The 13,087-nt window shown below is 40.3% G+C and overlaps 1 protein-coding gene across 4 annotated transcripts in view; it reads right to left on the bottom strand.

Moving 5' to 3' along the window:
• The window catches only part of ascc3 (activating signal cointegrator 1 complex subunit 3), a 162,678-nt gene that overhangs the window by 143,296 nt on the left and 6,295 nt on the right, over nt 1–13,087 (bottom strand). Inside the window, exons 1-3 of one of the 4 annotated variants that reach the window (XM_083550583.1) lie at nt 11,102–11,189; nt 3,943–4,088; nt 2,933–3,083 (exon numbers count right to left, since the gene is read on the bottom strand). In XM_083550583.1, the coding sequence (XP_083406709.1) occupies nt 2,933–3,083; nt 3,943–4,032 (241 nt within the window). In that variant the 5' untranslated portion in view covers nt 4,033–4,088; nt 11,102–11,189. Of the gene's footprint in view, nt 1–2,932; nt 3,084–3,942; nt 4,089–11,022; nt 11,190–13,087 lie in introns of those variants that run through there. The other 3 variants (XM_083550582.1, XM_083550584.1, XM_083550585.1) reach the window with 3 other exon arrangements.

Below are 13,087 nucleotides of genomic sequence, written 5' to 3'. Positions count from 1 at the left end.
TTCCAGTCTCCTCCACAGTTCGGTGACTGTAGTGGGTTTCTTGGCCATAACTTTGTCGCCAAGGATTTTACAGAGGTTCTTTATTGGGTTGAGATCAGGACTCTGGGCAGGCCATGTCATTATTTCAATGTTTTTAGTTTCAAGGAACTGCTTTACCCGTTTTGCTGTGTGACATGAAACGTTGTCCTGCATGAACACTGCGCGCTGATTGGGTGATGAACGCAGGGAAGGACCCATATGTTGTTGAAGAAGGTTCTGATAAACATTTGCATTCAATCTGCCATGTAGCTGTATAAAAGGCCCAACTCCTGCTGCAGAAAACATGCCCCAAACCATGACACTTCCTCCTCCACTTTTCACTGACTTCTTTACACACTTTGGGTTCAGTCTTTCTCCAGTTTGTCGCCAAACATAATGTTTCCCATCAAACCCAAATAAATTAAACTTGCTTTCATCACTAAAGTGAACTTTGAACCAGTTCTCCTCTGTCCACACAACATGCTTAGTCTAGCCTTTTGATTCTTTCTGCTAATGAGAGGTTTGGTCACTGGGAGTGGGCTTTCAATCCAAATGCTCTTAAACGTCGAGACACTGTATGACGAGACAGATCCTTACCCTGTTCAGCGATGAACTGGTGAGCAATTCCAGCTGCAGTGTGGAAACGATTGCCCATTGAGATCCTCCACAGTATCCTGTCTTCTCTTGTATTTGTCTTCGTGGACGACCAGCCTTCTTGGCGGACTTGAATGAGTTTGTGATGTTGTAAAGATTCAATATTCTTGAAATCACAGATTTGGAACGACCAACTTGTCTTGCTATGGCTGATAGGGTCATCATTTGGCCTTTATCTGGACAACCTGCTGCCAGAGGCTTTCAGTCACTTTAGAACGGCCCACCATCTTGCAATGTCAGTGAAACTGGAAGTTAGGCTGCCAGTTAAATAGGGGTTGACAGATAATCAAGGAAATTAGCACCAGGTACCAGATTAACACCAATAACTGGGAGGTATCTGAAAGTGTTCTCTAATTTTGTTTTTGTTTAACAATGTTTTTTTTGAAAATGCCTTAGTTATTTTGTGGAAAAGGGGTTCTGGTAGCATGGTATAGACAGGACAAAAACTCCCTCAACTGTTGAGCAGTGAAGATGACATTATTCCAGAATTGTTCAATTGTTTATAAATTGTTCTCTAATTTTGATTGCCTGTGTGTGTGTGTGTGTGTATGTATATATATATATATATAGGGAGAGAGAGCGAGAGAGAGAGAAAGAGAGAGAGAGCGAGAGAGAGAGAGAGCAAAAGAGAGAGAGAGCGAAAGAGAGAGAGAGAGAGAGAGAGAGAGAGATGCAAAACATGAAATTGCTTGTAATTTTTTATTAAAGCAGTTAATTAACTAAGTTAAAACCTTATATTTAAGTCTTTTTAAAACCTTGTTTTTGACCATTAACAATTAAATTTAAGATCTATATCACGACACCAAAAACACACACAAATAATGCTGTTAGCTCTAAACAAAAACATTGTAGAGTTCTGATGTCTCGGTACACGGACATCAGAAAATTAAGACCTGTGTAAAATTATTTACGACCTGGAACAGTGAATTTAAGACTTTTTAAGAACCCTGCAGAAACTCTGTTTATAGATATTTAAATGAGAATCTAATTGTTGTTTTGTTAATTAAGATACAGCATCGTCTGGGCATCATCCTGCTCGACCCCACTGAGCTGTTTATCACAGACTTTTATCAGCTATTCATTTACAAAACAACAACAAAAAAACAATCCTTTTTTGGCTTTGATTTCTATCGCAAATACTCCAGACGTGCTGTGAGCAGAGTCTTGCTTTCGTTCACAAGATCTATAGTGGGAAGTGGGATTAGCGGAACAGAGATGCCCTGCCACGTCGCAATCCGTGCCCTGCTGCTTTGCCTGCGACCGACCTCCTCTGTCCCCTGACAACAGGATCAGAACAGTAATGTGAGCTGTGTGATAGGACACAGTATGCAGCACAGTTTGACTAAGACTGCTTTCTGAGGATTTGCATCTAATCTAATTATGAAACGCATCAGGAAAGCTGAACACTACAGCGTTGTGACATTCACCTTCGTGACTGGTTACGTTCGACACTGGGGTACATTGGTGGTGTGAGATAAATGACCTTCACTTTATGCCTTCTAAAAAATATTTAGCGCTCGCGGTTGGCTGAAGCTGGTTTTAGACCGTGCCATTTCATCAGTCGCAAATGAGTACGGGATGATCCCAATAAAATCTTGACTGAATTCTAGAAAAAAAATTTAATAACTATGCTGTAAAATGTGTTCTCTATAGCAGGTTATATTATGATACTAAAAGAAATGACTACATTTATCAAGCCGAATGATCTGTAGAAAATGAAAGATTATATAAACAGTGAGCTTGTGGTAAGAAGACTTTTGTTTTTTGTCCTTTAGTAAGGTCCTTTCGTCACTTTCTTTTTGCCATTGTTTATATCGTATTTACTGCAGATGTCTTGCAAATTTCTGGTCGTACTATATGTTGTCCTTATATTTCATAGCATAGCAACTGAATTTCTAGGAGATTTTAATAAGAAAAGAAATCATTCTTGACCCTTGCGTCAACAGTGTCTGAAGTCACATCCAAATCAGCGTCTGGTGCGTCTTAATTCACAACCAAACATTCTTCCAGAATGAAATGGTATAGAAGTATACGGTTTGTGACAGCAAAATCGATCAGAAAACCATACAGGATAAATCCAACTTCATTCAGTTTTAGTTCATTGTGCAAGTGATAGGTGCAGAAGATATGTGAAAATATTTTCAGGCAGTAGGTGTGGATAGGCTCAACAAATCTTATCACAATAAGCACAATACCAGTCCTGAAAAAACAGACAAGATGCAGGGATTTTCTAGAAAATCAGTTACCATAGATACTATACCTATCTGCTTGGCTGCTTGTAGAAGATTTTTCAGCTCCCGAGACTCTCGCTGTTGTTCCTTCTTCTCGAGATGTTGTGTGAAAAATTGGACCACCTTTGCCCAGTTCAGACCCTCTCTGGCAAACAGCTCCTGCCTTTTCAAACGCTTGGCCTGCACAAGAAATCCACAAAAACCATAAAACTAAACTCCTCCGTCTAAGCTGGGGGGAACCAATCGCTCGCTTTGGTAAAATCTCCACATATAAATGCAATTTTATGCAACTTTTGAAAGGCCCTAGTTGAATAACCAAGTTTAGATAATAAGCTGCTTTAACACTACGCCACTGTATAAGCGTATGTTTGCCACTTTAAACTATTTAAAGCTAAGCTGTTGATAGAATGTAAATCAGAAGCACACTCCTAAAAAAAAAAACGAAAAAGGAAATGGGCTGGACTGGACTGATGGAGATGGACTGATTAATGAAAAAATAAAAATGAGGAGGGACGTGAAGGATCGAGGAAGTGTCTGGCACAAGGACATAAATAATGGAGGGGAAAAAAAAATGGATGACTAGCTTCATAGAGACATGTTCAAGGACTTAGGCTTGCAGACTGTCTTTCAGGAGTCTACTCACTAGCGCACATTGATAGTATCCTCGTTTTTGTATTTTACCCGACTATCCTGAAATAACGGAACAATGAAGTCTGAATGAAACTACAAACAGTCTGTCTTCACTTTTGACAGGATATCAAGAAAAATATGAATATTGATATGAAATATGAATAAGTGCAGCAAACCGGTTTTTAGTTCCTTTCTGGAGCTTTGATACAAATACAGCAACATTTACCAGGTGTGTGTGGGGGGGGGGGGGGTAAATGTGTAGTTTCTCCAAAAAAGCTAAAACAAACTGAATGCATCAAACTAAGATATCAAATAATATTGACTTTATGCCCCTAAACAGAAAAGAAATAATAATAAAATAAATGTAAAAAAATAATTTTGGTCTGAAACATGTAGTGATTTGTCTTGCCTTTAAATCATACTGGTTGAGCGAGACGTCCTCCTGCTTGCTAACCGTAGAGAAAGAGCGCAATGCACCGGTAAGTCGAGGAGGAGCCATGGCGCTGTGGCTCAGTCGGCCGATGGAGAGAACATGTAGTCATGCAGTAAAAGTGCCTGTTAGGAAGAACAAGCGATGCTGAATATTAATGCGAGTGCTTTACAGGACATGAGTCATGAGTTACTTCTGATTCGGTTATATCCTGTATTATATTCTATTTACTTTTGCGCTTAAAAGTTAAAGAACGTGAATGCACATGAATAAAAAAGAAACCTGAACCCATCACTCCCGTCTACATACTGCCTGATTAGGCGGCACTGAGCTTTTTGTTTTTGCCCCTCACCTCTTATAAATGAATACAACAGCTATCTTTGTAAAGTGAAGCATAACTGGACATTTCCAGAACAGAAAAAGAACAACAGTATAGAAAGTGAAAGGCTTGTGTAATGCAAGGTTAATGAGTCTTTAATCGGTGTGAGAAGCTCAAAAAAAGAAAAAGAAACATATAAACAAGCTGCGCTACAAGCCCACTGCCTACAGCTTATCATCAACTGCGTGTGCAATAAAATACCTGGAATGTTAATGGATTTTAAAACTTTTTTCCCCTCCATTAACACGCCAGTAAAAAGAACACAATGATATTAGGTTACTATCTAAGACCAAATGTAAGGGAGTTTCACTATCTGGTGTGCGCTGATCAGGGTGTCAGTAAACACAGTACAGGATTCTGAACACTCATACTTTACTTGGCTTGATCGTGTGTTAGGTGTCTCTTGCTATCATCTGCTAGCTTCTGTTCTGTAGGTTGCGTGATGTTGAACGACCATGGCTGCTCTGTGTTTTGGCCTTTTATACTCTTGAAGGAGAACGGTGCACTGTGATGTCACAGAGGTAACTTATCATGAGTGGTCAAAATTTTCATCTCCCTCTAATGGTATGATGTCACAGAGGTAACTTATCGACTGGTAAACTAGTGGTGAGGGGTGGAAATACAACTGGTGGTGAAGCGTGGAAATACAACTGAATAGAATAGAGGAAGAATAGCCTTGATTTGTCACATATACATTACAGCACAGTGAAATTTGTTCTTCGCATATCCCAGCTTGCTCAGAAGCTGGGGTCAGAGCACAGGGTCGGCCATGATATGGCGATACCAGGGCCCCTATAGGACCCCTCAGGACACAAAGTACTCTGAAGCCGCCCCATCAAGGAAGGATATAGTAGATTATGATCGGCATCAGGCTGTGGGCTTGTCCCGTAGGTATATGTATCTGATTCTAACTTTAAGGAACTCTCTCTAGGTGGCGCTTGGTGTCAATGGGGAGTAGGCCGCAGAATATAGGGCACTGGCCTGGGCACCACCGCTGCAGGTGATTGATAGATAGTTCCTGACGATGGGACTAGAGTATCTATAGAGTATCTATATCCGATGCAGAGAAGCTCGTCCATGCGTTTATGACCTCCAGAATAGACTACTGTAATGCGTTACTAGGTGGATGTCCTGCGTCATTAATAAACAAGCTTCAGTTAGTTCAGAATGCGGCAGCAAGAGGTCAAGAAAATATGATCACATAACCCCAATCTTATTGGCTTCCGGTTAAGTTTCGAATAGACTACAAACTACTGCTACTCACTTATAAAGCACTAAATGGTTTGGCTCCTATGTATCTATCCAGTCTTTTAACACGCTACAATCCGTCATGCTCCCTGAGATCTCCCTGAGGGTTGTTGTTCCAATTCATCCCAAAGGTGTTCGAAAGGGTGAGGTCAGAGCGCTACAGCAGGCCACTCAAGATCTTCCACTTCAATCCATGTAAAGCATATTTTCATGAAGATCACTTTAAAATCGGTTTAGGTCTCCTTATTCAAGTGAAGGGGAAAATGTACTGCCACCACAACGCAGGCGTCCCAATACTTTTGTCTGTAGAGTGTATCAGAGTTATCAGAGTGTGTGACTTCAGTCCAGTCTTCTAAAAGCCTTTAATATTTCATTAGCTCACTGGTTTAAGCTTAGACAGCTGCAGTTATGAAGTGTAGATCAGGGGTCTTCAACTAAAATAGCTTGAGGTCCAGTAAATGAACCCTCCTCGCCAGCTGAGGTCCAGACAATAGTATGCCTAAAAACATGAATTGATGCTTTTTGCCGGACTAAAGAGTGGACAACATTATTATAAATCAAAGAAAAAAGCTGAAGTGATTGTATTTCTCCTGAACTGAAATTACAGACCATAAGTAATGAACACATACCTCACTGGTTCAGACAATCACATTTAAACTCCACACTTATTGTCTCTAACTAACTAAATATATCTAATATTTAACATTGATCTCTTCTATGCTTCAAGTTGCAATGGTAAATATATCACCAGCAATATCATTCAGAAACAAACAAAATAAAGTAAAATAAAGTGCCGGTGTTAAAAAAAAATAAATAAATATTGAAAAAATTTTTTTGAAAAAGTGCAAGATACCTTTCCTCTGTTCATTTGTACACTTCCTTTAAGTCCATAAAAATGTAAATAACCTCAATTAAAATGTAAATATAATCTATAAAGGGTTTGTTATCTTTTCCTAAAATCCACTGTAATCTCAGTGAACACTCATAGACTCGCTGTTGTTTCATTAAAAGTTTCATTAAAATGTCTATGTTTAGTTTCGTAATGCCGTTTAATGTTTTCGCTTTTGGCAACAGACTCCGAGCAAATGAGACACGCCTCTCGATGCAGGAATAATAAATGCGTATTTTTCCACCCAATCAATCTCGAAAAACTCGGTTTTCAGCATCAACTTTCCTTCATTTTGAGAACGCCATTGTTTTTCACTCACTGAAAGTTTCATCGGTTTGCGCGTCCCTCTCTGCTGCCTTCACTGCATGCGCAACTGCACGTCTGATCGTAGCAACAGTGAGCATAGGAACTGTAGTGGTGCCTCTACTGCTCTACTGAGCTGCCCTTGATGTGCCTGATATAAACGTGATTTTATTACATAATAGCTTGTTGCCATATATTTAGTTCATTATGTGAAAAGGTTTCGTGGTCCGGTTGGACGCATCTTGGGGTCCAGGTTCGGACCGGAGTCCGCCAGTTGCCGACCCCTGCTATAGATGATAAACATGGATCTGAGTGTCTGAGGAACGAAGTTATCAGAGGAAACCTGTTCTCCAGCTGGCACTGTGTAATACATTTCCACACAAAAGCTATTAGAAAGCTGCACTTCTGAAATGCCTTTTTAAATCAGTCACGATGGAGTTCGCCTGGATGAGCAAACCGGATGAGTAAGAAATGTACTTTCTCTAGAGTGAAAGTGATTGGTGAAGAACGCACTTCACTATTTAACTTTGCCTGAGGAGCTCCAGTGTGCTGAAGTACCGTATTTTCCGGACTATAAGCCGCTACTTTTTTCCCACGCTTTGAACTCCGCGGCTCAAACAACAAAGCGGCTAATATATGAATTTTTCCTGGGTTTTTCCCGGTTTCACAAACTTCAAGCCAAAAAACTGAGCCCCATAACATTATACCAATGAAATTGCCGAACGGAACTCCAATACCATACCACAGCAAGCAAAAGCATGGAAAAAACAAGTAATGGAAATGAGGGAAAACATGGACCCAACAACAAACTAACACTTGATGCTAAACATAAGAAAAACTACAGTGTCAGGAATATCTGGAGTATTCGAGCACAAGACACGATCCAGTTATTATACGCTTTACAGATTTCACTTATACCTGTATGCATTTGCACTTGACTACAACTCATCCGATTCACAACTGATTGTTGTGCCCCACATTAATATGTATAAAGCCATCCTGAATCTTTTGACCACCTACTTCCTGTTTACAAAAGGTTTTGTAGCTGTTCCTCAGCAGCTTCTGCAGTCATGAAGTGTGATTTGGTTTATGACATTGGAGGAAAAGCTAAATTAGAATTTCAAGAGGAAAAATCATTTACATGAATTTGATCTCCAGAGCTGGTTCGAGCAACCACATCCAACTGTGTTAGATGAATCATGGTTATTATATGGAACATTTTTATCAAAATAGTCAAGATGCACTATATAATCCAGGCAGGTGTGATCAGATGAAATCACTTGTATGTATAAACAAGTATAATATAGTGTACATAAAATGATGAATTCAAACAAGACTGAACAAATACAAGAAACCCAATGCGTCAGCTACTGTAGCTGCCCAACTTTATGAGAAATTCACTAATACACTATAGTGTGTAGCATAGCTATGGGGCCTGTTTGTTTGTTTTTCCTGTGGTCATGAAATTACACACAATCTTTACCAAGTTATGATGTATTCTGAGTTCTGACATTTAGCCTATTTTACTGATTGTATCCTAATCTCAAAATAAAGAAATAAATAATTACACTTCACAAGATTTCACAAGGTGGAAAGAGTTCATAATAACTATAGACTAATACAGGAGAACCTGTTGGAGGATCTCCTTATTGAAAATATTAAGTCTTATTTGATTTCCGATCAAAGGAACAAAATAAACAAAATTATGTCATCATTTTGCTGAAAATTTTTCAAAGAACCAAGTCACTAAAATGATCCAATTTTCCCATCACTATTAGCCATCCAGAAACAGAAAAGGACCAAAGATATCACTTCCTTACATGAACGAATGGCCATTGAAATGGTCTATACACAATTCACATATCATATTAGTTTGCATTTCAAATCCTTTCATCAGACCAGACTGAAAGCTAATCCATCACGGTCCACCACAAGCTAGTCCATCACAAGCTAGTCCATCACAAGCTAGTCCATCACGGTCCACCACAAGGTAGTCCACCACAATCCTCCACAATCTAGTCCACCACAAGCTAGTCCATCACGGTCCACCACAAGCTAGTCCATCACGGTCCACCACAAGCTAGTCCATCAAAAGCTAGTCTATCAGGGTTCACCACAAGGTAGTCCACCACAAGGTAGTCCACCACAAGGTAGTCCACCACAAGGTAGTCCACCACAAGGTAGTCCACCACAAGGTAGTCCACCACAATCCTCCACAAGCTAGTCCACCACAAGCTAGTCCACCACAAGCTAGTCCATCACGGTCCACCACAAGCTAGTCCATTAAAAGCTAGGCTATCAGGGTCCACCACAAGCTAGTCCATTAAAAGCTAGTCCACCACAAGGTAGTCCACCACAAGGTAGTCCACCACCAGGTAGTCCACCACAATCCTCCACAATCTAGTCCACCACAAGCTAGTCCATCACGGTCCACCACAAGCTAGTCCATCACGGTCCACCACAAGCTAGTCCATCACGGTCCACCACAAGCTAGTCCATCAAAAGCTAGTCTATCAGGGTCCACCACAAGGTAGTCCACCACAAGGTAGTCCACCACAAGGTAGTCCACCACAAGGTAGTCCACCACAAGGTAGTCCACCACAATCCTCCACAAGCTAGTCCACCACAAGCTAGTCCACCACAAGCTAGTCCATCACGGTCCACCACAAGCTAGTCCATTAAAAGCTAGGCTATCAGGGTCCACCACAAGCTAGTCCATTAAAAGCTAGTCCACCACAAGGTAGTCCACCACAAGGTAGTCCACCACAAGGTAGTCCACCACAAGGTAGTCCACCACCAGGTAGTCCACCACCAGGTAGTCCACCACCAGGTAGTCCACCACAATCCTCCACAATCTAGTCCACCACAAGCTAGTCCATCACGGTCCACCACAAGCTAGTCCATCACGGTCCACCACAAGCTAGTCCATCAAAAGCTAGTCTATCAGGGTCCACCACAAGGTAGTCCACCACAAGGTAGTCCACCACAAGGTAGTCCACCACAAGGTAGTCCACCACAAGGTAGTCCACCACAAGGTAGTCCACCACAAGGTAGTCCACCACAAGGTAGTCCACCACAATCCTCCACAAGCTAGTCCACCACAAGCTAGTCCATTAAAAGCTAGTCTATCAGGGTCCACCACAAGCTAGTCCATTAAAAGCTAGTCTATCAGGGTCCACCACAAGGTAGTCCACCACAAGGTAGTCCACCACAAGGTAGTCCACCACAAGGTAGTCCACCACAAGGTAGTCCACCACAAGGTAGTCCATCACGGTCCACCACAAGCTAGTCCATCACGGTCCACCACAAGCTAGTCCATCACGGTCCACCACAAGCTAGTCCATCAAAAGCTAGTCTATCAGGGTCCACCACAAGGTAGTCCACCACAATCCTCCACAATCTAGTCCACCACAAGCTAGTCCATCACAGTCCACCACAAGCTAGTCCATCACAGTCCACCACAAGCTAGTCCATAACAAGCCACCACAAGCTAGTCCATAACAGTCCACCACAAGCTAGTCCATAACAGTCCACCACAAGCTAGTCCATCACAGTCCACCACAAGCTAGTCCATCACAAGCCACCACAAGCTAGTCCATCACAAAGCAGCTAGTCCACCACAGTCGCCATGGCTGCTCATCAGGGATAAATGCACACCATTCACCTTGACTGTTGATTTCTGTAAAGCTGCTTTGAGACAATGTCTGTTGTGAAAAGCGCTATAGAAATAAACTTGACTTGACTTGACTAGTCCACCACAATCAAGTCCACCACAATCAAGTCCACCACAGTCAAACATAATATAGTCCATCACAGTTCTCGTAGTTGTATTGTATGGCAAAGCTATTGTACTCGTGTCTTTATATAACAGATTAAGCTCGGGTAGTAATGATTAGTGACTGAACACTTTACCAGGTTAAGTTAGTTGTCCTTCTACATAGGGACTGGTTTAGTCCGAACCAATGAATCAAAGTCCACAGTGCTATAAATCAACTCCTGTTTAGCCTGCTAGCTAACTTATTTCTTAGGTGAAAAAAGTATAAGTCATAAAACAGATAATTATAGCTGGTGTTACACATCTATATCTATATTTACATATACTTTCATAATATCAGCATATAGCAGACAGGTAGTTGTTTAGCCAGAGCTACAAGCTAAAGCATTAAACAATACCAGCGTCTAAAGTGTTTAAAATATCTTATAACTTTAAGATATTTTAGTAAAGCAGCGCGCAAAGAACCTTAGTGAAGCGCTGAGTGACAGATCAGCAGGTCAGACCTCAGTTCCAGCTCACAGTCAGTCCAATGTTGCTCACTCACTTTCAGCAGGCGTCCCAGCTAGCCAAATGCTGCGTGTGCACAGAGACGACATGAGCCGCAAGGCATTGTGGGTATTGTAGTGTTCAAGCATTCCCAGCTGCTTTAGTCGTAACAGATAGTTTCGGTTTTATTGACTACAATATCCATGTGGACGACGAATGCGGAAGCGCAACGTAAATACTGCGCCGGCAATATGGAAATTAAAAAAAGTTGTAGATAGCGAGGAGAAATCCTTAAACATGTTTACTGTCCGCGGGGATGACTGAATGAATTAAACTATAAAATAAATATAGATAATTACATTTGTGAAGAAATAAATGACTATTAATAAATAAACGGATGTTTATAATTGCGTTTATAATCATTTATAATATATGAAAATTAGATTAGATTAGATTAGATTAGATTAGATTAGATTAGATTAGATTAGATGTGAATATGTGCATATGTTCTTTCCAAAATCGTTCTGCTATTCCGCTACAAAAAAACACTTTTCCTATGATGGATCAAAAATTTATTGTACAGTCTTACAAATATTATAACAAAATTTAAGTTGCCATGGTTCCCGTCAATTATAATGTAAATTTCTTTTTAAATATAGGAATCTCTAAATAGTAAAACTTGTAGAACAATGAGAAATAATCCAATCCGAAGAGAGATTAATTCAACCTATTGTTGAGTTCAGTTCCTAATACAGCTATTCAGCTGTCTAATAAGACATCTGAAGCTGGTCTTTTCAAATATGGCATGGCAGCAAAATGACCATGGGCTAACTTTGGCCTGTAGGCGCTCGTTTGGGCGTCTCTGCGCCAGATGGATTGGTTACACTAAACCGGCCCTGGTTGTAAATGAGTGAGTGAATGTGTGTGGACAGTGTCCTCGGCTCGCTCCCAGCATTCCCAAGATCAAGAGTATTTCTATAACTAATAAACATCTGTTTATAAGAAGTAAATCTACTGCAAACAGAAACTGTGAGACATATTTGTTTAGTGAGGCATGAAGAAAGTAGTAATTAGCACATTTAAGGAAATACAAAGTGTGTTGTTTGCTACACTGCTGCTTCAAACAGAATCAGTCTGTCAATCACTTACAGTCTGTGGTGGTGAAGCAGAAGCTCAGTTTACTAACAAATTACTTAGTTTACTGCTAATTTATTTCCCTTTCCTTGACTGTGGGAAGTAGCTGAAAGAATGTTGTTAGTACAGGTGATGGACATGAGGTTTCTCTGTAGGGTTGCAGTATAATCTCCAGGACAGGATGAGGAGGTTTATAATCTGGGAGATGTTCAGTTTAAGACCCTACAGCAGTACAAGGATCCACTGGGATGATCATATCACACAGTTGGGTTGAGAATTTATGGGGTTCTTGAAGGAGAACAAGAAATCTGTGACTGGGGAATGGAGAAATTTAGGCTTACCTCAGTCCATGAAAACTCAATCTAGGAAAAGTATAAAGAAAATAAACAAAACAATGAATTAATGAAATATTGACTAAATACAATTTATTGTCCAAATCAAACCAGATATTGTCTGTGATATGTCCATATTTCAAGTAATTACATTTGGCCAATGTGTTTCAATTTTGATTTGAAGCATATTCAGGCACCCACACAGCCATTTTAGTAAATAAGTCTAAATGAATCTAATCAGATCCATCCAAACAAGAATTTATAAATCTGTTTTGAGATAGCCCGCCACTGTAATTGGAAGTAAATTAAACTTGTGTCCAAAACATGCAGACAGATGACTAACTCTCTTAGAAAATGCTGAGACTCCCTCAATCATTTTTCACAGCTCCTGCCTGAAAAAATCCATAAACAAACACTGCAATATTTTTTAACATAAACTCATTGTGTTATAATTTATTTTACACATGCTCTAACACATTCATCATGATTCACTGTAGTCTGAATTTTAAATTATACGCCATACATGTACAGCAGTGTAGAATGTAAGGAAAACTATAGTTTGCAAATGTTTAAAAAGA

Source organism: Silurus aristotelis (genome assembly GCF_946808225.1).
Source record: "Silurus aristotelis genome assembly, chromosome: 1".
Lineage (NCBI taxonomy): Eukaryota > Metazoa > Chordata > Actinopteri > Siluriformes > Siluridae > Silurus > Silurus aristotelis.
This window is presented reverse-complemented; position numbering and strand designations above follow the sequence as displayed.